Source organism: Pipra filicauda, unplaced genomic scaffold, assembly GCF_003945595.2.
Source record: "Pipra filicauda isolate LSUMZ 115617 unplaced genomic scaffold, ASM394559v2 scaffold191_size1418713_pilon, whole genome shotgun sequence".
NCBI classification, from domain to species: Eukaryota; Metazoa; Chordata; class Aves; order Passeriformes; family Pipridae; genus Pipra; species Pipra filicauda.
Genome location: NW_024104300.1, coordinates 536,618 through 562,398, shown reverse-complemented (window position 1 = coordinate 562,398; position 25,781 = coordinate 536,618). Strand labels below are relative to the sequence as shown.

The 25,781-nt window shown below is 39.4% G+C and overlaps 1 protein-coding gene across 2 annotated transcripts in view; it reads left to right on the top strand.

Moving 5' to 3' along the window:
* NTRK2 (neurotrophic receptor tyrosine kinase 2) overlaps positions 1 to 25,131 on the top strand; it is a 204,569-nt gene extending 179,438 nt beyond the window's left edge. For both annotated transcript variants that reach the window (XM_027731830.2, XM_027731832.2), the window contains 2 exons: positions 20,831 to 20,989; positions 21,843 to 25,131. In XM_027731830.2, the coding sequence (XP_027587631.1) occupies positions 20,831 to 20,989; positions 21,843 to 22,028 (345 nt within the window). In that variant the 3' untranslated portion in view covers positions 22,029 to 25,131. The remainder of the gene's footprint in view (positions 1 to 20,830; positions 20,990 to 21,842) is intronic.
* The last annotated feature ends 650 nt before the right edge of the window (positions 25,132 to 25,781 follow it).

The following is a 25,781-nucleotide window of genomic DNA, read 5'->3' as shown; positions in this document are numbered from 1 at the left end:
TCCTGTTTAAACATAACCATTCTATGATGATGATGTATGGGAGTAGGTTGCTAAACACTTCCTGACATAAAAGGTTCCCCTAGCCTTCTCTGCTGCATTGCTTAAGGCTGAGCTTGTATGACTGCCCAAGCCACTCCAGCATACTGCTGAGAAGGGCTTGGCTCCCACAGTAGTATCTGGAGAAACTTGAGCTGTGTTCCCTCCTGCTACAGCTCTGCCATTGTATTCCTATCAAGGCAGCATGTTCTCCTCCTGGGCATTCCACAAGTAGGATGAGCATCTATTCTTCTGAAAGTCAGCAAAAAGGCAACAGATTTGCAGTAACTGCTATGCCAGTACTTGGTCCTGGTGCCGGCCCATTCTACATTTTTTTAGTAGTTCCAGGACAGCCTTGTTAATCTGGTAAATGAGGAACCAGGTGTTGTCTGTGCTGCAGTTTGAACCTTCCATGGTCAAATGTAATTTCTGATACATTGCAGGGAACTGTTGTGTTTGGGGAAAAATTAGATGTGGAAGGAGTTAGCCAGGTGGCCACATACACACCGACTGGTGAGATTAAGAAGTAATATTTAACAGCTCCCTCATTTGCTGAACACTGTCTAGCAAATGTACAGAATTAACAAGACGTTCTGTGGAAAAACATTATTAGATCCTGTAATTAAAAATGTTTTCCATAATGTGTATTTAGATTCCTAATAGTGCTGGAATCTTTCACTCCAGAGCAAAAAAAAACCCGTTATACATCATATACGTGATATAAAAATATTTATATAGAAATGATACAGTTGTAAACATGTGAGCAGTTGCAGTGATGAATTATATTCAGAAATGCTTCTGCCTTTATCCACGACACATAAGTGTTGTTGCCCGCTCAGAAGCCCAGCTCCTCAGGACTTTTTGTAAAATGCCAAAGATCTTCAAACATTTCATTATGTTTTAATTCAACATGCAAGGGAGATTTTGTATTTCCATACCAAATGAAAGGTTTAACCCACTGATGCAAAATACACATGGTACATAAAAATAAGCAACAAAGTGCAAACTGGGCCCATCTTCAAAATTAGACATCTCATAGATACATGGGGCTCTCCATTTTGACCTAATTTTCTCTGACTAGGCAGATACTCTCCTGACTTGCCCAAGCCAGCCCAATATACATGTACCTCTTCAGCCTTTGTAAGAAATGACTGAGCCTGTTCTTAAATGTAAATCACATTTGCTTGTAAGCTATCTGCCCTATCTTTGACCAGGATATGGGATGTTAGGGTTTATTCCTGAAAGTTCCCAGTACTGTCTGTATATTAACCAGTTCATGGATTTGTCTCATCTTTGTTTGCACCTGCTAGTACTGTCTACGTTCATAACTGTGGCAGCAAGTTCCAGAATTCTAGTACCCATTATGTAAAAAAGTGCTTTCATCTGTTCTGAATCTATTTCTTACTAATTTTGTTGAGTATTCTCTTGTTACAGTATTTGAGACTTTGTTAATAACAATTCTGCACTTGTTCCTGATTGACCTCAGTTTATCCATCACTTTAATGAGTTCGTAAGCCTCAACCTAAGTTTAGTTCTCCTATTCTGTGCTTCTCCGGTTACATTATATCCTCCTCAAGCTGTGAAGACCACAACTGCACACTAAAGTCATGTAAAGGCCATGGCTTTGTAATGTGGTAGAATTATGCCCTGTGCCACGTTGTTGGTACTTGTTCTGGTGATGCTCACTGTCTTGAGTTTTTCTGGTAGATGTTTCTCACTGATCTGTTGGTATTGGAGTTGGCTCCAAAACCTCCTTCCCAATTTGTAGCTGTCAGTGCAGAGTGTAAACATAGGTTATTAGTTATTGCACCCGTTTATCATGCACTTAGTTAACTGCATTAAGCTCATCTGCCGCCTGTTCTCTCAGTTTAAAAAGCCTCTTCAAAAACTTAGTATCACCCTGTTACTTGGACTAATTGACAATGCCTTTCCATCTTTGGGCCATTGAAGATGTTGAATGTAGCTGATCCTAACACTGACCTCTGGGGACTCCACTAGTGCTTCCTCTCTGTCCTGAGAAGTCGTCTTGAAGTCCTCCTGTCCTCCTTTCTGCTTCTTGTCCTGTAACTAGCCGTCAGTCCATTAAAAGGCCTTTGCAGCAGGTGTTGTTTTTTTTTTTAATAACCTTTGATGTAGAGCCTTATCAAAGATGTTTTGAAAATTCACATATACTTTGTCTGCTGTATCACCTTTGTTCACATTCATCCTATGGACCACCACTGGGCTGGTAGAGTGGGATCCTTTTCTGCAGAAGGTTTTCTTTCACACTCTGCTCAGAAGGATACAGACAGACTGTTTATGTCCATGCATCAGCTCTCTCGCATAGGTACTCTTTTTAATGATAGTCAGTTTCCTGCAGTTTTCCACCTGCATACCTTCAAATTCAGGTGAATGTCATTTAGTCCTGGTGATGTTAACCAGCTTCTCTCTTTGCTTGAAAAAACATTTTCCTTCCTGTAATCCTCTAACATTTTCTGTTTCAAACCTTATTTTCTATTAAATAAAATCACTCTTAAGTTGCATTAAAGGGGTGGCTTACACAAATGCTGCAAACTCTGTAAAACAGTTTTCTCTCTTAGGTTAGGCATTCTTATGTCTTGCAAATACTCCTTCTGCACTTCTTCAACTTTTATGTACCAGTCTGTGCTGTAGTAGCAGATCATGTGTGATAGACCTAGCGTATTGAAATTTATAATGGGGTGGTCCTCTTCCTTTTCAAGTCAATGGCAAGATCAGGTGCAAGGCAACATTAAGTGCCTGAAAGAAAAAATCCAAGCAGAAGTCTCCTTTTGCTGGTCTTAGCTAAAGAGGAAATATATCTGTGGGAAGCCAGTTGAGCTGTCCTTTGTTGTCATGCCTAAGACCTGTCTCACTGTACTCCTCGGCCTGTGCTGCAGTAGATCCCCCCTGTTTCACAGGAATACCAAGTAGTACCTTTGTTGGGTGTCCAGAGTACTTCAGCTTCAAAACCCTGCAGCGTTTCATGGCTTAGCAAGTTTTCACTTGTATCTGAAGTAAATTTTCAGTATTAAGCTGGTTGTTCAAGTGGTTGGAACAGCGCAGGAGAGCTGAAACATTTGTTATGTCCCTCGCATGGGTCTGCCTGGGGTATAAACAGCTCCATCTAGTCTTCAGAAAAGTGCTGACCCAGTGAAGTCTTCCCTGTTTTGTTTGTGTGTTTTTGGGAGCACACCAGTTTTATTGACCTTCTGAGGGCTCCCTTCATGAATAAATCATATCATAGGGAGCTCTGCTTAGAAAAATGACACACAAGGACATTCTCCATTGCTGGCCTGAAAGCTTACAAGAAGACTAGATGCAAGTGACAGTGTATTTCGAAGGCTGAAATTTGGGGTTCAGATTGCAGTGTACACTCATCTTACCCTCATTATATGGCCAGCAGTCCTCAGCAGACAGAACTGAGGATAAAAGTGCAATTCCCACAGCCACACAGCCTGAAGAAGGGACCAGAATGCTTTTGGACACAGAGCTGAACTACATGCCAGCCCAGAAAAGGCATCAGCGCATACAGACAGTGCCACAAGTGCTTCATTTTCATGCAACTCCAGTCCAGTGGCTGCCCTGGGAAAGGGAGGCAGGACTGAAAGGCTGGGCACAGGATCACAGCCTTATTGCCTAGACAGCAGTTTGTCTTCTGGCAGCTTGTGTCTGAGGCCCCCTCAAACCTTTTGCTCACTGAAATCAGCACTTTTTATGGCTACAAACATTCTTGAGATGCGTGAGTCATATTTGGGATTGTCAAAACCCCTTTGATGACATGGTATGTGCATGTATTAGGGGTATTTGATCCAGATAGTAAGTGAATGGGAGAGAGGGGCAGAAAGACACTTGAAACATTCAGAAGAAAAACATTTGTAACAGAGGGTTAACCTCTTTTTCCCGTAAATGTCTGATTTCTTATGCCCAGTATACACTCACCTTGTGCAGTGCCTTGGCAGAACAGCCCAGACCTGTTCCTGCCACAGTCAACCTTACACCTTCCCACTCCTCCACCTTTACACCTCCTCCAGCATTCCCTTCTCTGAGCTTCACCACTGGAATCCTCTCCCAAGGCTGGTGCTGCAAGTTCAGGGCATTTGAAGGCTTGGTTTCCATGGCAGCTGGGCTCTCCTGCTCCCAGACAGCAGCTTAGAAGGAGAAGGGAAGGAGAGGAAGAGAACGTCATTAAATGTGCCAATTAGTATGCAGGGCCAGGCTGCGGTGGCAGCAGTAGGGGTTGTGGGGCTGCATGGCAATTAGGGGAAGATGGCTGCAGCAGGTGGGAGCGGCAGAGTACCACACCGGACACCTACCCACTCTCTTACAGATGAGCTCTCCAGCATCATTCATACCCCACAAGCTAAATGTGGTCTGAAAATAGGGAAATCCCCTAATTTCCACTGGGCAGGAACAGGGACAAAAATTATGCATTCTGAAATTTGTGTATTTGATGACCAGCCAGGTACCATGGTGACATTCAGCTGGAGAACTGCAGAGAGGAGAAGAAGTAGAGAAAGTGAAGTCAGATTAAGATTTTATATTTTCTCTGCTGTCTCTTAGCTTGTAGCACATGGCAGAATTCAACTAACGGAAAAGATGCAGCTTGAAGACCAGAGTGTATTTTCACGGGAACAGAGAACAGGGCTCTGCTAGCCTGTGGTTTTGATGCCAAGCAGCATGCTGACCCCTCCTGTTAGAGCATCCAGTTTCTGTTGGATATAATATTTTCCTTAATTTCTTGGCCTAGTCTGGAGAGTTTTTAAAAAAATTCTCTGTTCTCTTAAATGGTTGCAACATTTTGTCCTGGGTTGACAATATTTCAGTAAGAGCTGTCTGTATTTTATGCAGATGCACAGGAACTGTACATTTCCTGTGATGTTTCTGAGTAGACAATGCAATGTGACAGTCTGCTGTGGTTTAACCCCAGCTGACAACTAATTACCATGCAGGCCTATGCTCACTCCCCATCTCTGGTGGAATGGGAGGGAGAATCAGAAAGAAGTAAAACTTGTGGGTTGAGATAAGATCAGTTTAATCATTGACATAAAGTAGAATATTCTAATAAATATTGTATTTAGTATTTCTATTATTAATAATATTGTTAATGTAATGAAAAGGGAGAGAGAGAAATAAAACATAAATAAAGAGAGAGATGCACAGTACAATTGCTCACTGCCAATGCCAGCTCATCCCTGAGGAGTGATCGGTGGCTCCCAGCCAACTACCCCAAGTTTGTATACCAAGCATGACATTCTACGGTATGGAATGTCCTTTTGGTCGCTTTGGGTCAGTTGTCCTGGCTGTGATCCCTCCCAGTTTCTTGTGCACCTGCTGGCTGGCAGAGCATGGGAAACTTGAAAGTCCTTGACTCAGAATAAGCACTACTTGGCAACAAGTAAAACATCAATGTGTTATCAACATTACTCTCCTATTAAATCCAAAACAAAGCACTGTACTAGATAGTAAGAAGAAAATTAACTCTATCACAGCTGAAACCAGGAGAGAGTCAGAGACTGTTAGATGGATTAATTCTATTGTGATGCAGTCATGCTAAAATATTTAATCTCTAGAAGGAAAGCATTCTAAGTACCTTTATGTTAACCATTGACTGCTGGTATTTTGGATTTTGATTTTCTTTTAACAACTAATGACCACTTTCTCCCATCATTTCACTTTCCATAGAAAGAGTCTGCCTAGAGAAATGTCAAAAGGAGTTGCCTATTAATTAATCATTTTGTTGTTGCTTGCTTTTGTTTAGGCTGTAAGATAATCCATTCTCTTCCCAATATGTGTTTGGTCCCTATAGTATATTTTAATGCTTTACCTGGGATCCAGTTGTATTAAGACATTTCATTGATCTAGTGTGAAGCTTGGGTTTTTTGTTTTTTCTCCTGTGAATCTCTGTAAAATGTACCTTTCCTCAGTGCATATCTTGAGTATCTGAGTTGTATACGGAGCAGTTTTGAGCAGGGGAGGAATTCCTTCTGGAAGTAATAATGGAAATAATTTATAAACCAGTGATATTGCATTGAGCCCCTCTTCATGCCCCTGCCAGCCTCTCATGCCAAACTGCCCAGGGCTTGAAACACTCTCAGAATCCCCTGAATGTTGCATTCCCACATATTCAAGGAGGTGCCACTGTCTGCAGGAAGATGCCTTCTAAAAGCATAATGTTTCCTTCCACCTCCCAGCCCTCCAGCAGCAGCCACTGCTGAGATTTTTCTGAACAGACCTCTGTAGGTCTTTGCTTCATTTCAGAACCCATTTAGAGGATGCACAATACTAAAAAGCATGCAGTAGAACGTGTAACCTAAATTGAGTATCAGTCACATTTTCTTTTTAATTATCTGAGTACATTTTGTGCTAAGTTTCCATTCAAACAGAAATCTTTCAGGAGCATCTGGCTGCTTTGTTTTGCTGGGAAACACCAACATTTTTCTTTTTGAAATTTCTTGCTCAAAACTGTGCTCAAAATTATGAGAAAATGGTGAGTAGTTTCGCCTGATACAGAATCAAAGGCATTTCAGAACATCAGTAATTCTCAATAAGAAAAACGCTTCTTTTTATGACCACAGTGGTTTTGTTGAATGGAATAATAAGGGTACTGTAAGTAGCCTAGGTAGAAGTTCATTTAAATTTAAATTAGTTTGCATTTATTGGGAAAGAGAAGGTTCAGGGGAGATATTCTCAGTTCAAAAGTACAAGGGGAACTTTCCTATTGCCTTGTTGATTCCTTATTCTGCTTATCCTGTCCTCTCATTCTCCTGCTTCTGATTCTTCTGAGCCACAAGGTATTAGCATGATAGGCAAAAGTTGTTGTGATTCTTCTGTTAGCCAGTCCTTAGACTAAATACAACCATTTCTTCCTTTACAGAGATTAATTCTTCTCTCTTCTTTTTTGTATTGGCAATACAGAACAAAAGGATTTAGGCTCAGTTGCACATAGACTGCTTCTCGATACCATTGCACAGTATAAAAACATTATCCATTATTTCAGAATACTAAAGATGATTGAATTCTAGAACCAGCATCCCACCTCATGCTTATAGAAATTTGCGGCCAGTCTATGTGTTGTGGTTCTAGCTTTCATTTAAATTAGAGCATTTTTCTCTTCCTTTGCATACATAATGCTATTATTATCATAATTAATATGAACAGTGATCATATAGTGTTAACATAAAATAATAATTTTTAAATACGTTTAAATATTGAAAATAAAAACCATAAGATTTTCCCACTATATATTATATAATTATTAAAATTAATAAAATTAATTATTCAGAGATGAATTTGTGGAAAATACATTTGTGTTTGGCATCCATCTCAGTGCTAATAATCAGCAGAAGGTGTATAGTATTGCTTCCCTTGCTCTCCGTCTGGGAGCATCGTGAGCAACTGGCATGGCATGCCCTTGACATGGTCCCACAGAGATTTAATTTTACCCTTGGTGCTAAATCATGATAACAGAATGCAAGCCTTGGACACGAATAAAGGTATTTACAAGTGCCTTACTTGACGGTAGTGTATTTTAGCTCAGGCTTCTCAAAGAACTAGGACATGGATAGTAATGGAAAAGGCTCATTGACCCAGTGTTGGACATTCCAGAGGAGATTCCTGGTTCAAATGCACAATAACCAAAATCTGTACTTCTACTACAAGACAGAATGTACATGCATTAGCTGTTTTGGAGGGAACAACAATTACATTTGTTCCTATGGTGGCAGATGTAACCTATAGAAATTTGGGGCCAGTCTGTGTGCTGTGGTTCTTTCCCCAGACTTTTGCCTGAGTTTCACCTAGAGAGAGCCCAGAGGCTTGCCCTGACTCCATGACTCAGTGGAAAGCCCAATTTCTGGTAGTGACAGCTGAAAAGCACAGTTTCATCAGGGCTTTTTGACAGCTGCTCACAACCTGTGAAATCCCTTAGAAAAGGCAGTGCAAAGCTGTCTCTGTGTTCTCTTACAGAAGGTAGAAGTTCTGCCTTTATTCCCTCTTTAATTCCTTCCCCATCTCTCACAGACGAAAAGCAAATGAGCAAAGGCACTGTAGTTTTGTGTCTTCCATGATGGAGAGGTGAAATTATAGTTATTATTGTTTTTCTGAGTATTGTGTTCTTTTCAGCAGTGTTCATTCTGGATATTATATTCCTTTTCCTGAAGTAGAAAAGAGTTGAGGCTTCTTGTAACTTGGCAGTGTTCTGACTATAGGATATCTTATACAGGAGGCTCTTAATGTTACTGGATATTTACTGAAATAACTGAAAGGCACATGTAGGATTAGAGCTGCAAGAGTCTTCCCAAGCTTCAGCCCATCCATAAGAGGACCACTTGCAATAAGAGCTTTATGTGGACCATAGTGCTCACTGATGGCTGTTTGTGTGCTTGCCTATTGGAGATGCTTTGCAATAGAAAGCAGGCTGGGTGGTCATACATTCCTGCATGTCCTGGTTTATGATTGTGACCATTTTGCTTTCTCCCCGTCTCCTTTTCACCCTCTGTGCTTTTCCCATACCCACACCTTCTTTTCTCTTCTATTGATATTCTTCTTGATTCCTTTCCCTATTCGACAGGGTGAGGGTGTCATGTTGTTGCTTCATTTAGTAGATGGTTCTTCATTAAAGTGCTCCTGCTGACCATAAAGAGGCCCTTATTTGAGCAAGTGCATCCGGGGGAGTAACCCATATTAGATTCATTTAACAAGGAACATTCTCCCCTGTTTTCTCTAGAGCCAAGACAGTCTTGGAAAAAATAACTTCCTTTTGCTGTTATTGTGTCCTCCTGCCACAGGAGGACATGGACTCTGGACAGCTGTCTGACCTTAAAGAGCAAGAATTTGGGTTGCATTTTGTTCAGGAATTGTCATACTTAATTCCTGTCTGATAGAAGCACATTCTGTATTGGCTTACATATGATATTCATTGTTATCTCTTCAAAACAGGCAAAGAAAATACATGGACCATTATTTCTGCCTTTCAAATGGCTAACTTCCACCTGACTGTTTCCATAGCTCAACAGTTTTCACAGAAAACCAGAGCCATGTTTTGCTTCCCACCAAAGATGACATATTGACCGTAACAGTGAGATCTCAGTAAGACCTAAGCACCTTTTCCAAATACACTGCAGTGCATTTATTATCATACTAGAAATGTATATATAGTTTTATGTATATATACAGTAACATGTCAAAATTAAGTGGCATACATTTTGTGATGGAGTCTTCATGATCTTGAATTAATCCAGTTCCTTCACTACCTAGTTCAAGGTTCAAGCAACAGAGCACCCAGACACTCATACAGCAGTGACTATGTAAATTGTTCAAAAGAATTGAAAAGAAAATTAAACGAGATAAATAGACAGTTCATCAACTCGCAGGGCATTAATTTACAATGTCAGTATTCACATGTAATTACCATACTAGCAAGGCAGCCTCCTTTGTCAGTATTACCTAGTCAGTGATAAGCTCACTGCTAAAAATTAACATGTCATAAAATAAACACTCATTTAGGATGTCCTGGAAGGCTGGATTAATCATACAGAACGGGTCTTGCACAGTATGGTGGGTTTTCAAGCTCAAAATCGTTGTGATAGGAAGAAGATTCTTTCAGGGGAGAACTTAGTGTTGCATCTGCTTTTCATTAACAGAAGTCTCTTAGCTCAATGACTGAAGTGTCTTGAAGGAGAACTGCTATCTAGCAGAGAGAAAAGGAAAATAAAATGGGGCTGTCGCCAAGGCGTGAGGTCAGGGCTAATGAGAGCCTCAGATGGATACAAGATTGAGACATTTTCAGCAGAAATAACCGCAGAGGTCAGGATGCAGGGTTAGGTGAAGATGGTGGCCTAATACACGAAAAGAATATATAGATTTCCTGGCAAGAAAGCAAAGAAAATTATATACTAAGGCCTGAAGCACATAATATTTTAATAAGAACATCGAGTGCATGTGGTAATACTCTGTGTGGATCATCCTAAAAGTGCCCAGAGTATTATAAAGTAGCATGACTTTAAAAGGAAATGCAGGCTTTATGAAACGATATTTCAAAAGTTTTCAGCTGAAGCAGATGAAAAATATTCTGAAGTACAAAGATTCACAAACAGTATTAGGGCTTTATTAACCCACTGTGATATAAAAAAGTAACGCTGCAGCTGCTATGGAGAACCCATTTGTAATTTTTTACAAGTGGCTAGAAAAAGTGTTATTATTATCCATTGCATGTGCTGCAAGTGTGTGTAGGAGCCTTGTGTAGATTAGGACTTCATCGATCTAGGCATTATACAAGCATAGGTCAAAATACTAGTGCCAGCCTAACTGAAATATGACTTGTTTGAGTACCAGATTTCTCAGAGATTGATTTGGGAATCCTATCCCAAAGTATTCTTGAACTGACCAAAAAACTGGGGCTATAGACAATCTCAGGAACCCCCCAAAAATTTGAAATATGTTGTCTTAACCGCATAGGACATGCATTTCCCACTTGGCATATTTTGACTGTCTCCAAGATCTCTTAAGTCTTGGCAACTCTGGAGCCTGGGAATACTGTGTGTAAGATTTATATTGAAGATCATACAGTTGATTCTCAGTTCTAACAATAGACATCTCAAAAAATTAAATTACTTGTTGGAACTACTTTGGTGTAAAACTGTAGCCTGTTTTTGTTTAAAAAATGGGTTCTAACCTTTGAGCTCTCAGTTTTACTGCAGATCCTACTTTTATTTGAGCAGTGAAACTAAAATTATGTTTATGTATTTATTTTGAATTAATTATAGAAGTGCAGCAAGTAGAGGACTCCATGTTTAATAGGATTCTTATTTATCCAGAGAGGAGGGTGACCGTGCATGAGGAAGGAACCACTTCAATGCTGGTTATAGTAAGGATTAGCTTCATCCTAGGAAAAAGTGGAAGATTTTCCAGAGTGCTCTCTTGGGGCAGTGAAAAATGTGAGGGGAAAACAGGGAGAGTAGGTGTAGTTTTGGGTTTCTTTCCCACCCATCTCTTCTCCTTTGTTCACATGCTACTACTGGTGTTTGGTGAAGGATGTGAGGAGTACATTGCACAATCCATGGTGTGGAAATTCATATATGTTAAATCTTCAGAGAGCCTAAATCCTTTCAAAGGTCACTCTCATCTTCCTCTGTTCCTCAGGATCACCTAGTAATAAGAAAGTTTAACAGGCTTTGTCAGAAAGCCAAACTTTACCCTGATCACATGTCATTAGGGAATGAATACACCCAGGGAAATTTTGGGGGTCTTTTCTTACTAGACTAACACCTTCTGCCAATGCTTTCATGTCAAGGTTATCTGGCCTTATTTTACGGACAGAAGGTAAGATGCTATGGCACCACAGGCAGAGTTTATACACTTGGGCTCTCGTATCCAAGAACAAAATTTTAAGCATGGCTTGAGGAATAATTCAATATATAAATATGATAAGAATTTAGGATTTTGAAAGCACCATAGGAATGAGAAATCTTCCCCCCCCCCCAGTAATAGCAGTTACTGGTATTTTTAATGATCATATTGTGTGTTGTTTGATGGATCCCTCATTTCAGAGCAAATGCCTGTTTCAACTCATAGCATGCTGTGGCACAAATAAGGAGACAAAGCCTAGACTTAATGGAGGGAAAACAACAGAGAATGTTTTCTGTTCTATTTTAGTTAAACTTTTCTCTTGTGTTTTCCAGTTTATGTAAACAAATTATGACCCAGAGAAAGTGCAAAGAAGAAAACATCATCAAGACTGTGGAAGAGAAGGAAAATGAGCACAAGGACCTTGTCAGTGCTTTGTTGATTAGCATCTGGGGGGAAAAGGGGAGAAACTGTCTTAAAAAATTCAAAGAACTGAAACATCTGAGACATTTCAACTAAAAATTGTGGTGCTCCCATGCAGTATACATTATAAAAGCACGTTTGTGACTCACAAGGGAGAAGAAAAGCTACAAACCAAGCTCTGTTGCTCTCCTCTTCCCCTGTGATGTAATTTGACATGAGCAATAGAGCCAGACATGCTACATTAACCTACAATAAATTTGAAAAAAATGTGGGTTTCAGTAAAGTATGGGGAAAAGTTGTGATCTTTAGTACCTGAGAAATAGCTTTCAAACTATTAGGAATACACAGTTCCCAGTGAACACAAGCTGCCTTATGTGGTGTGATATTGGGCTTTCAGAGTCTATGCTCAGATGACTGCAACTCGTTGATATTGACTGTGCTGTTCAGCTAGCACATCACATGACGCCTTAAACAGCCATCTAAAAAACAAAAGAACTTAGGATTTCAACTGTGATGCAGACTTGTAGAGGCCAGTTTTTTCCAATGCAAGGTTATTTTTTAAAATTTCCTTGGCACTGGTAGCCCGGACTACTTGTGATTAATATAAAAGTGGAATTTGATATATTGTAAACCACTTTGAAAATCAGAAAGTGCAATTCATTAATGTTGCACTGCAAAATTGTTTGCTGACTTGCTGTTGACTTGGACAGATTAGATGATCACCTGGAGCCTGTGAGGATTTTGACATAAGTAATTCTAACTGCTTGTCTACTGGTACTTAATACCTATCTGCTGGTACAACCAGCAAACACTGAGGTGTGGCAACAGTGGTAAGGTACAAGTGATACAGTGACAACTTTTTGTAAGGACTTCAAAAACACAGGACTTCATATGAGCTCAATATTCTGAGTTGCAAGTTGTACCACTGGAGTGATCAGTAACTATATCCTATGGCATAACTTGATATGGCAAATTGGTAGAATACAGAGTGTTTTAAAAAGGAGAGACCACCTGATTCAATATGCCGAATGTTCTCTGGCTTATAGTAATCTCATCTCCCTGCTTTTTTCACTAAGTTCCTGAATCCCATCTTCAGAAATTAATCTAGATGTACACTGAATTCACTGAAATACACTGTTCAAAGTGCCTTTCCTTCCATTTTACCACAGCATACCTCCCTTTCTCTTAGCTTAGATTATTGTTTATTATTTAACACTGGAAAATTTTATCATTTTGAAGTAAAATAAATTATATTTTAAAGGAATAGAATTTTTTTCATTTATACACACTTTGTCCAGGGAGACCAAAGAGCCGTAATCCATTACTTTTCAGTGCTGCAGATTTCTACTTGGTTAACTTTCCTTCTGTCCCTCTGTCTGATAGGAGACATTTCTTTCAATCAGAGATGTGAATCACGTCACCTTCTTTGTAGCACTCATCTGATCTTACCTCCAGGGCACTTCATCTTCCTTTCTTGGAAGAGTAAATGGCCTGTAGTGCAATAACTACTACAGTTTATTAATTATCCTGTATATTTGACTGGCCCAAACTGATGCTGTGTTATGTAAAACATAACAGTAGGCACTGTTTCTATATCTGTTCAGCTTAGCATTTTAAAATCTTTGGAGGATGCTGAATTGTAAGATGCATTAGGTCATTCACCTACTTTGATTCTATGTGGTATCTCCCCTTTATTCCAACCTTTTGCCAGAATTGTTTCTAGCCCTCCATAAGCATTGCTGAGAGGTTTAATAAGGACTCCATATTGCAATGTGTGGCCCTTCTGTACAGGAACATAGGAATAGCTTCTCCAAAAAGATCCTTCTAGTCCAGGGTCCTGTCACTGTGAGAAACCAGTGTCTGTGAAATAGTATGGAAACAGGTTAAGCATAAATTAATATTTCCCTGAAGTGCTCTATTAGCCTTCAGCATTCTGCAACTCAGGAGCTTCCTGGGCCAGAGATGGTATCTTCATGTTTGATAGTCCTTGTCCTATTTTATCCTCCATCCGTTTGTTTAATCACTTTTTGATCCCTGATAATCTTTGAGGGTTGACAGTACCTTATGGCAGTAAGTTCCACACGGAACTGTGTATTATGTGACAGGGTGCCTCTTTTTGTTATTTATGAACTGCCATTTACAAATTTTATTTGATATCTTCTGGTTCTTGTGTTATGTGGATGTCTGAGTAACTGGTCTTCCTTCATCTTCTCCATACTGCTCATGGTTTCATAGAGGCTAATGAGAAGAATTTTATCTCCATGACACAGAATTAACATACAATATTGAACCGATGTTATGCAATTGAAGAGAGAATTTACAGTTGTAATTAATGTTGTTCTAGACAATGTTTCACTTTTCTGAAAAAAACACTGGTAGAATTAATTAAGAACTTTACACATAATCCCCTTTTAAATACAATGAACTAAAGCAGGGTTAAAAGTGAAAAAGAAAGGACACATTTTTAGCTATTGGCTAATAATCTACCTTATTTTATAATTCAGTAAACTCATGTGTTGGAGTGGTATGGCTTATTATGACTGTGATAATAACATATAGCTTTTCTGCAAGTAGACATGCAGGACTGATATTTTAAGAGAAGGCATTGACTTTGTCTGGAAGGCCAGGGTATGAAAGAAATGAAAATAACAATTATTGATTTTTTTTTTCTTGTGCTGAGAGAAACATTTGGCAGCTTTTATGAGGGGGAAAGAGCAGATGTTTAGCGAGAGAGGAGAGGTTTTCAGTTTTAGCAGTAAGACATGATAATTTTCTCAGAGAACATTTCTTTGCAGTTTTATCATCCTGAGATGGGGAAACAAGTCAGAAGACCAAAATATAAATAGTGAAAAGTACCCTAAAATGCCATTATCTTGCAAGTATACTGGATACTTTTTTTAGGGAGGAGTGAAGAAGTGATTGGAAAGGTACAGCTTCGTTCCAGTTTGACAAAATTATCTAGTTGTGTTAAAGAGATTGAGTATATACTTGTCACATGATATGTTTTGAAGCTGGATCCCTGCCAAGTCCCCAAACCTCACCACACGACTCTCTACCCCCCACCAAACCATGGGAGAAGAGGGGAAAAAAAACCAAGAGAACCAAAACGAGAGAGAGGCAGCTAAAGCAATATATATATAAATATATTTACACTTATATTACAGTTATATACAATTTCAGAAGGAAAAGGGAAGGGGGAGGGAAAAAAAAGGAACAAAACCAAAATAAAATATACATGATCAATAGCCCAAGATCTAGCAATTAAAAGAATTACTAAAAGAATGTCTTACTACTCTCCTTGGGACAACAGAAAGTTGCGCTGGAACGATTGCCGGCAACCTCTGTCTCCCAAGGTTGGCAAGGCCTTACTAGGCCTCACTCCCCAACACGGCAGACTCAACAGCAGGGAAACTCACGCCTCCAAAGCCGCCGGAAGGAAAGAGGGACGAAGGTCTTTCCTCCTTTCTTCCTATACCCTGGCTTACATAAAAATCATAGGGAATACTGGGTAAATCTGGGCACTTCCTTGGTTACAAACTGGTCACCAAGAAAGGCCTAGACTAAACTACCACACATGACTTTTAATTGAAACATATGCTGAACTGCTTTGCTGCTTTCAAGTCCACCATCCTGAATTGCAAAAGGTCTGTGAACAGCAGGGCTCTGGAGAGATGCACCAGTCAAGCCAGACAGGACATTCATTTGGTTGTTCTCTGTAAGAGAGCATCTCCATTTGCTATCAATCATCAGACAACAAGGCCTTGGATTCCCATGGTAGCTGGGCAGTAGAAGTTGGAGGAGTGACCATGGCAGGTATAGACAGGTCTATTTTTAATGGACAGAAAGTGAACAAACTTTAACAAACTCTAAAATTATATGCCCTGCTTCAAGACTAAGATGTAGTCCTCCTGTGACAAACTTAGAAGCTAAATGTTTGCAAATATATCAAAACAGTGTTCAAGGCCAGCTTCTCTAGCACCTTTCAAAGACCGAAATTCATTAAAAAGGTGGTTGCTGAAAGTGGTGACAAGTGGAATGACCTTGTATTGTTGAAACTGCAACATTCATATGTGGCGCAGTGTGGTGGTTTTTCCTTGGAAGAGCTTCATTGGTGAACATCATAGTTCACTGGCCAGGCATAGCAGACTCCTCCCTGTGGATTGTTTACACAGTGCAGGGTCTAATTCACCAGGCTTTATGTTTTAGATTCTAGACCAATATTGCTAGTAAAACCAGCTAGTGAAGATAATACAAGGCTATAGCTGGGCTAGGGTATGCTTGCTTTCGTAGGCTGACATTTGGAAATAAGTACTTCAGTCTGTACTTCTGTAGCAGTACAATTCTAAATAAAAATGAACTATGGCATTATATGGTATTATGGTAATAATGCAGCTGCTTTCAGATAAGCATCAAGAAAATCTACCCTAACTTGTATACATAAAGTGGTCATTTTTACAGCTACAGTATGGATCACAGATACAGTGATAGCATATTATGTAAAAATTTAATGCTTTAAATCCTGTCATAACCTTAGCTAGACTGAACAAAAAGGTGTTATTTACCTATAACTGTAGTCTGCTTAGCACACAACCATTTGAAATTTATGTATATCAAGCAGCACTGCAATTACAGTGTGCATAGCAGGGACTTTATACTGCAGAATGCTGGTGATATCTGAGAGCTGTGTAATAACTTACATTTCTTAAAGAAAATGTGGAAGCACTGTGAAGCACTCAGAACCTTTAAACTTTGGTCAGTGCAGTCATGTTTTCATTCATTGGTCATTCTTGGAAAACCCCTTGTAGCCATGCTGAGAGTCTGGCAACAACAGCAAAAAGGCACCCCACCTCTCTTCACTGCAGTTATGCACAACCCTGGGTGCTTGAACTCATCAGATAAAGATAAAAGAAGCTCTCAACAGACTGACAGTTTGTTTCAGGCATCCCACAAACAGTTGTGTCAAGTTCCAAGCTTCAGTTCAAAAAGCTCTGAAGTACGTGCTTCATTTTAAACATACAGCTAGCATAACCCTTAATGCTTTTCTTAGCTGAGTGTTGACTTAGTAACCACTGATTTTTAATAGAAAAGGAAATGTGCATTTAGAAGAAGTGCCTTTGACCCTGACATGTGCTTTTGATGGAACTGAACTGAAATGGAAGGTGCTCTTAGACCACAGGTAGATTCACAGCCTGCCACAGGTGATGCTCAGTGTTGCACAGGTATCGCTTCATTGCAATGCCATCTGTCAAGAAGAGCACCCTGTGTAATACTTTTATTGATACTTTGAAAGGCAATAAATTCTCTCTTCAAAGAGATGCTGAGGTGTTGGAAGTAACTAAAGTAACTAAAATGATTGATGCTAGCAGTGATAAAGATGGAGAGACCTCAGGACTTCTCAGTCCTGGTCAAGTCCTCTGTCCGATAAAGTCCCATGCCTTGGGGGACAGAAAGGGACACCAGTCCAGGCAAGATCATGTGGGAAGAACACCAAAGAGCCCTGTGGCTTGTGCTTCTCTGTATTCTCGGTATCAACCCTAGCAAGTCAGTCTTGCTATGACTGCAAAGAGAGACAGCTAGGTGTGTTATGTTACAGATCAGTTCATCACAGAGCCATTATTTGGTGGCAGTTTATCATCATCACTCTAGAAATGTGTTGTTCATTTTCCTGAATGGCATCAGAAACTCAGCAGAGAGTCCTACCAAAAATACATAGTGGATCTATAGTGAGAAACCATGGGAAAAGAGTGTTTGGGGTTTTTTTAAATGCCTTTTCAAAATCTCTTGATTTAAGATATGACAAATAAGAAAAAATAGAGACATATTTTATTGTCTATAGCTTTCATTAATTTTTAAAGGAATGAGTCAAAGAAATTGATGAACAGAACCAACAGCAGAGGTTATATGATGAGCAGATCTAAGAGCCATTTTAATAATTGATGAGACCAAAAGGTCTCATCACTAACCATCTTTTAATGGCACTTGCCCTTTATCTGGGTGTATGTGACTGCATGTTTCTAAGGGTCTGAGTTTTCTGACTTTCTAATGAAATACCTCACAAGACAGGGGTAAAAGTGGTGGTTTGAAAGTGTTTGGTTGCCATGTCAGTTTAGGTTATGATAAGGTGGACGACTAAATGTTTGCATCTCAGCGTGTTGGTGTGTTCAGACTCCCCACATCATTGAGGGACATCTTAGTCAAAGTTGATGAAAACTGCTGAAGCATAGGAGCTTTACAGCCACTCTGTCTGCCAGATGGATAAACTATAACACAGACAAAAATTGGCCAAATCGAGAAAAGTACCGAAAAATTTTTATCTGTTCTCTGCCTGTGAAGTGCATAGGAACTGGATCCCCTTTTTAATGGCTCTGAAGCCTGTGCACAGCAACCTGAATTGAGTCAGAAACAAATCCACAATGTAGCCAGGAACTGAAATCAGGAGCCTTGCCTTTCATTCAGCAACCTGTCAGAAAATCCTCCTCCATCACTCATATGACATCTCACGTGGAGGGAGGAGAAGAGCCTAGATCAAGGGAAGCCAGTTGATGTAATCTTTTTGGATTTCAGTAAAGCTTTCAATACTGTCTCTCACAGGATCCTTCTGGACAAAACGTCCAGCACACAGCTGGATAAACACATCATGTGGTGGGTGAGCAATTGGCTCATGGGTCAAGCACAGAGGGTAACAGTGAATGGGGTAACATCAGAATGGTGACCTGTCACTAGTGGGGTTCCACAGGACTCCATCTTAGGTCCTGTGCTCTTCCACATCTTCATAAATGACTTGGATGCAGGACTGGAAGGGACACTAAGCAAGTTTGCAGATGACACAAAACTCGAAGGAGCTATTGACTCCCTCGAAGGCAGGGAGGCCCTGCAGGGAGACCTCAACAAATGAGAGGACTGGGCAATCACCAACCAGATGGAAAGTGCTGGATTCTGCACCTGGGATGGGGCAACCCTGGATGTACCTACAGACTGGAGTTCTGGTCAATGACAAGTTGAATCTGAGTCAGCAGTGCCCTGGCAGCCAGGAGGGCCAACCGTGTCCTGAGGGCATCAGGCAGAGCATCACCAGCCAGTCAAGGGAGGGGATTGTTCCTCTCTGCTCTGCAGTGGTACAGCCTCACTTGGAATATTGCGTGCAGCTTTGGGGACCACAATAGAAGAACGATATTAAGCTCTTAGAGAGCATCCAAAGGAGGGCGACAAAGATGGTGAAGGGCCTTGAGGGGAAACCGTATGAGGAGCAGCTGAGGTCACTTGGTCTGTTCAGCCTGGAGAAGAGGAGACTGAGGGGAGACCTCACTGCAGTTACAACTTCCTTGGGAGGGGGAGAAGAGAGATAGGCACTGATCTCTTCTCTGCGGTGACCAGGGACAGGACCCAAGGGAATGGCCTGACTTTGTGTCTGGGGAGGTTTAGGTTGGACAGTAGAAAAAGGTTCTCCACCCAGAGGGTGGTTGGGCACTGGAACAAGCTGCCCAGGAAAGAGGTCACAGCACTAAGCCTGGCAGAGTTCAAGAAGTGTTTGGATGATAATCTTAGGCACATGCTATGACTCTTGGGAATGGTCCTGTGCAAGGCTAAGGGTTAGACTCACTGATCCTTGTGTGTCCCTTCCAACTCAGTGTATTCTGTGATTCTGTGAAGTCTGTGAAAGTTTTAGCATGACTTTCTGGTTCTGTGAAGTCAGTAGTAAGCATGGACTTGTGGCGATGCACAGGACAGAGTTGAGCTCTCAGAGCCATAGCTGCATTCAGTATGCTGTGCTAACACTGACTTATTGATAAAAAGCTGGAAATGCATGTTCTGTGTGATTTAAAAATAATGGGAACCCTGACTGAACTTCCATTGTATTTTCCTTCCATTTGCTGTTTCAACATGAGAACAAAGAGGGCATTATTTATGCAATGTCCCACAAAGAGAAATGATATTTTAAATTGACAGAATTCTGAAAGTGCAAATATGGTTTCATAACTAAATACATTTTCAGACAGGAAAGTGAGTTAATCAAGGTTAGATGTCCTTGAAAAAGCTTTATTTTTTTTTTTAATTTTCCTTGGAAATATTCTCAGCTGTCATGATGCAAAAGTAATTAGCATATCTGTATATCTATGTCAGAATATCTCAGCAGTTACACTATTTTAAAAGAACTTGAGTGGATTTATTTAATGATGTGACCCAGTCAGAATGGTACATACCAGGAACAATAAATTTTTTAGGAGCTGAAAATAAGCAATTTTTTAAAATTTACATTAAGGTTAGGAAACCTAAGTTTAAGGACATGTAGCATTCTGGGAAAATTAAAAATGTTCTAAAAGCCTTCAGAAAGGTCTTCATTCAGTGAAGGTCCCATTCAACATGACTCGATTTTGGGCAGAGTTCATGTCTTACACATTGTTTATTATCAAGGGAATATATCCAAAGGACTATTAAAAAAAAAAAAAAAGCTGTATTGTACTGCGTAGTTAATGAGGAACAAAATAATTTGATGCATTAACTGGGGAACTTATCAACAGAAAATAACATTGCTTTATTCAGTCAAAATTAGGATATTAAACCATGTGAATCCAGTCCTACCATGCCATGCAGTGAGACTACTGTGTTTTCATGGATTTTGGTCGATGTCACTGAGTTTCTAGGAGAATCATGCAGTGTAAATTTCATTTAATGAATCTTTTTTAGTTTCTTGAGTTTAAAATGGAGAGTAAAACTGGTCTAATTTAAAATAGGTTGGTAGTGTGATATAAAGCTTCCTGTTCCTTGGGTAGGATGTACCAAGTAAACACTAAAGATTAGTTTGAATTTTACAAACGTCTTTTGAGATTTTGAGAAACCTTTTGTGGTAATGATTGTTGCTGGGGGAGAAGAGTTTGGACCATGAATTCCCAGTTCTTTAAAGGTCCTTGAAGGAAATGTTACCATATGGGAAAAAAAGAAACCATGGATTCTCCTTATTTAGTGTCTTGGCACTTCCTTGTGAGGCTCTGATGGAACTATTTCTGACTCTTTCATTTGTTTTTCTCAGGTTGGGGGTCACACCATGCTGCCCATTCGTTGGATGCCTCCAGAGAGTATAATGTACAGGAAATTCACCACAGAAAGTGATGTCTGGAGCCTGGGAGTTGTATTATGGGAAATCTTTACTTACGGCAAACAGCCATGGTATCAGCTCTCAAATAACGAGGTGTGTGTAATACATTCTCAAACTGCATTAGGAAAGCTGTCATGGTAACTGGTGGTGTTGCTTTTCTGGAGAAGGGACAGCAACAAATTTATTCAGTAAAGGCAAATACTATTATCAGGTATTGTCATGAATCATGTGATCAAATTTCTTCCTTTTCACCCTTTTCTCTCTTGAGTGGATGGAAGTAGTGTCCAAGCAGAGTGTCCAAGTAGAACTAGAATAGCTGGAATTTCGGTTTTTCTTTTGTATAGGATAGAGTCTGATCTGGGTATTAAAAAAAGCATGAAAAGGACATGAGGCAATGAAAAGAACCTTAGCTATCTCCTTAACAGTCATATCATACATGATATTGTTGCAGAGTCATTGTCCATAACCATTCTTGAATAGATTGAAGCAATCTAGATATCTGTTGATTTCCAGGCAGTCAAAAGTAATCTCTTTCCAAAGATTAGCTATGGTGATACTCATAAATTTAGAGGGAGGGAGAGAAGGAGAGGCATTGAAGCTCTGTGTGAGCAGGTTGAAAATTTAGCCTCCTTCTGAGATGAGATGAGGTTGATAGATAGATACAGAGAGAAAGTATGGGATTAATTCCTAGCTATTGTGTGAAAGGGGCAACATGGGTGAACTTAATATGAGAAAAGTTATTGCTCCTTGATCACTTGAATTTAGTTATTTTTTCAGATTGCATAGTGCTGCTCATGCATCTTACCTAGAAATGCAGCCCTTGACAGAGCAGGCTGTATGACCACCACCAGTGAGGCTGCTGTAGTGATTAAAGTTAACTCTTGCATGGATGAACTCCATGTAGTTGGCACAGCTGTGCTGATCTTTTCCTTGTGCTTTCTTGTAGGTGATTGAGTGCATCACTCAGGGCCGAGTCCTGCAGCGACCTCGCACATGCCCAAAGGAAGTGTACGACTTGATGCTGGGCTGTTGGCAACGGGAGCCTCACATGAGGCTCAACATCAAAGAAATCCATTCCCTCCTTCAGAACTTGGCCAAGGCATCTCCAGTCTACTTGGATATTTTAGGCTAAAGTCTCCTAGCATTTCTTCTTCTGGGCTGCAGGAATGAATGTGTTCGACTACCGCTGAACTCCATTAAAATTTGTTCTTAACTTTGACAGTATCAATGACAAAGTTGCGGAGAAGCTTTCAAAGGGCAAGCAATGTGCACTTCTCCATCTGTAGACACAATATTGACTTTTTAGACATTACTGAGATGTATCTTCTCTCTCTCTCAGTTTCTATCTTTTTTTTCCTTCTCTCCTGTCTTTCTAATCAATTTGGCTTCTGCGTTATTGTAACTCTGCATAGACAAAGGCCTTAAAAACCTGATCTGTTATATCAGCAGACTCTTCAGTTTGCCCACCACAACTGACAATGCCTTGTTGTATTCATGCCTTTGATGTGGATGAAAAAAAGGGAAAAATATATTTGACTAAAACTTTGTGATTTCTGCAGTACAGCTACTGGGAGTTTCTATGGATTCACCTCATTTTTTTGCTTTGGCCTGTGGGTGGAAAAAGAAGACTGGTGTTCTCTACATGAAGAATGTTCTTTGCAGAGATAAAGCCAGATGGAAAGAAGACACTCTTGTGTGATACACTGTCTGGAGGAACTTGAGAATCAGGTGGCATTCAACCCTACAAGAAAACACTGAAATGATTTGATAGAAGGCAATAGGGGATCTAGCAATTTCCCTGAAGAATCTTTCTGAGGACTAAAAGGATTGTTTAAGGAGGTGCTTTGCCAGCACCATTCATTGCCAGAATCAAGTAAAATGAAAAAAGATGCTGCCTGCACTGCACACAGTTGTGTTACAACACGATAAACTAAACACATGCCCTTATTTTGTCTACTGCTAGGATAATGTCATGCCACTGGTGTAAAAATGTTCTCCAGGTAGTCTTTTTTAGTAAAGGCTGAAGCTGTACAGTATTAATTTTATGATCACATGCTGAAATTAAGGATTTTGATAAGATAGGATGAGCTATAGATGCTGGGGCAGATATATCTTATACTATGCTTGTCCAGCAGCATATTCCTTCCTTCCTTAATCCCTTTCTTTTTTTTTAACCATGCAATTAAAACTGTGCATGGTCTTTGTCAATTAATGCCCTTTGTGCAGAAACAATCACTCATCTTGTAGTACACCCTAGTAGGCATAGCAAACTCATAACAATATTTCATTAGTAGGGGCTAATGGAGGACATTAGCCATGTTAAAATGCCTTTACAATGTTATAGATACTATAGGCTGATATAACATGAATAATCTAAAGCACGGAGATCACTGGTTATGTTTGAGACATAGCAGGGGATAAAGATCTCTAGAGAAAACAAATTACTCTGTTGTTATGGCTTGCTATTCAGAGTGCAAATATTCTGAGCTCAGCGCCATGTTTGTATTGGTACTATTGCTGTCATAACCAACATCCACATTTTCTTAAATAATTTATTTTTGTTTGGGTTGGCATTGTATATGTACAACATTTGCATGGCCACTGTGTGGATGACAGCTGCATGGGCATACTTGTTGTTTTTCAAACTAGAAGTTGACAATTTGAAATTTAGAGTTAGGATTATTTTTAATATAAATTCTTACAAATGAAAACCTACCTTACCTATTCCTCAAGACTTTTGCCTCCCTCTGTGAGGGGGCATTATTGCAAAAAAGTGATCTTTCTTTCCATTTTCTCTTTTTATTATTTCTTATTGATATGAGCCAGATCAAAATAATTCATCTTCGTGTTGGGGATATTTTATTTAATAAATTAAGCATTTTATTTTTGTAAGTGTTCCCATAGAACATTTAATATATAATTTGCTTGCATGTATTATTTATTGAGGCACTTCAAGTTTTTCCTTCAGAAGCTTTTAGAGCTAGCTTATAAAGATTCTGAACATTTTCAGAAGAAGAGAGTTCACTGGACACTGATGAAGTTTTATCCTTCTCAATGTCATTGAAAAGGCAGCATTACAAATAAACATGACAGTGTAACTATAAAGCCATACTCAGTATTTCTTTAATAAACTAGATGTTATTTCTTAACACTACTGAACTGGAAACACATAAAAGCCAGAGGAAGATTCCTACAAAATGGGCCTTAAGATTTTATCTAGACTGTCTTGGAAGTTCTCACAGAAAACTAGATAAAGACTGAGCATCCGCTGAAACCCATTCTCTTGAGAAAATGAATGTTATGTTTTAAAGGAATTTGAAAACTATTTTCAAAATAACAGTGGTGGAAAAGAAAGATACCAGAGTCCTCTCTTACTGTGCAGAGGGAGGAGGATGCAGGTGGTGGAGAGGGCTGCTAAGTTTCTACCTGCATATTTTGTCTTAGTTTCTTTTGAGCTGAAGAAAAAGGCATCTGAGATGATGCTGCTACTGAAAAACAGGCTCCAACCCAAAAGCAAGCACGTGTGTTTTGCAAGCACTGAAAGAATGTATACCAAAAATAACCACAAAACCCTGAAAATACACTTAGTGGCATCTTCTTTTTGATTTACTAGTGAGAATAAATTTTAGAGTCATTTCAGAGAATAAATAGTATTAGAAAGCATTGTGCAATAACATAGCAGTATGTTAAACTCCTAAAGGACCAAATGTTCTACAGAGCCACCAGTATGGTTAACCTTGACCTATATCCTTAATGTTCTTGATAGTGCATAAAATGTATAATCACAGTAAAAAGCTATAAACTGTAGCTATACATAGTTTGCGTTTGTTCATGAAAAGGTGGGTAAATGTAGCAGAATGAGCAGAGAAGAGGAAGAAATAAATGAAGGGTGAGTATATGTGCATATTCATCATGCTTGCACTGTCAGGTAAATTGTGTACACAGTAAATATGACAATCAGGCTCATTTAAAAAGTCTTTCTGAACTGTGTTATGAACTGATCATATATATAATATATATAATATATCTGTGTTTGCATATGGCATATATATATACACACACATAGCATATACATGTATGCCTATGTCTGTTGTATTTTATTTATATATGTGCAGACATGCATGCACATTATGTATGGGCTGTGTGTATATGTATAAATTTACATACACCTATGTTATTACAAATTATGATTAGAGTGCTATTAATAAATTGATAAAGTCTGCTGAGCAACCAAATTTTTTTCTTTTGATATTTCTTTTTCTATGTTTGTAAGATTCAACTTTCTAACTGGTGTGCAGCAGAGGCAGTGCTAGAATGCCAGAGATCCAACAACGAGCACTTTTCTTCCCCAGATGATTGCATAAAAACATTTCTTCCATTCCCATCTCACTTGTTGATTTCTCACAGTGAAATGAGTAGACAAGCTTCCAAGCTCAGAAAACAAAGTTTGTTTTACTCTCATTTCTGGGTTTGTGCTACTCTTGTTTTATTTCCTAGAATAACGGTGCAGCTCCATTGGCATTTTATACTTGTCTTCAGTAACAAAATGAATGAACTGGACTGTTCAAACTGCAGCATGACTTGTAAAAGAAGGAGAACACCGACATTCAGGATCAATAACAGTAGAATTCACCGCACTCTGTCCTTCACTCTCAGTAGATCCACGGAACTTAGAAGTGGCCATAGAGAACAGATAACTGTAAAGCAACAGCACCCTATGATGCCTGATGGACTGTACCCTCTTTAAAAGGACTGCATTCATTTTGACCTATAAAACTATCTATATATTGTCTACAGTTTAATAAGTAACTTCTTATTTTTCTCTTCTTCTTTCTTTTTTGTCCTTTCTTGTTATTTCTTTATTAATTTTTTTACTTCTCTTTTT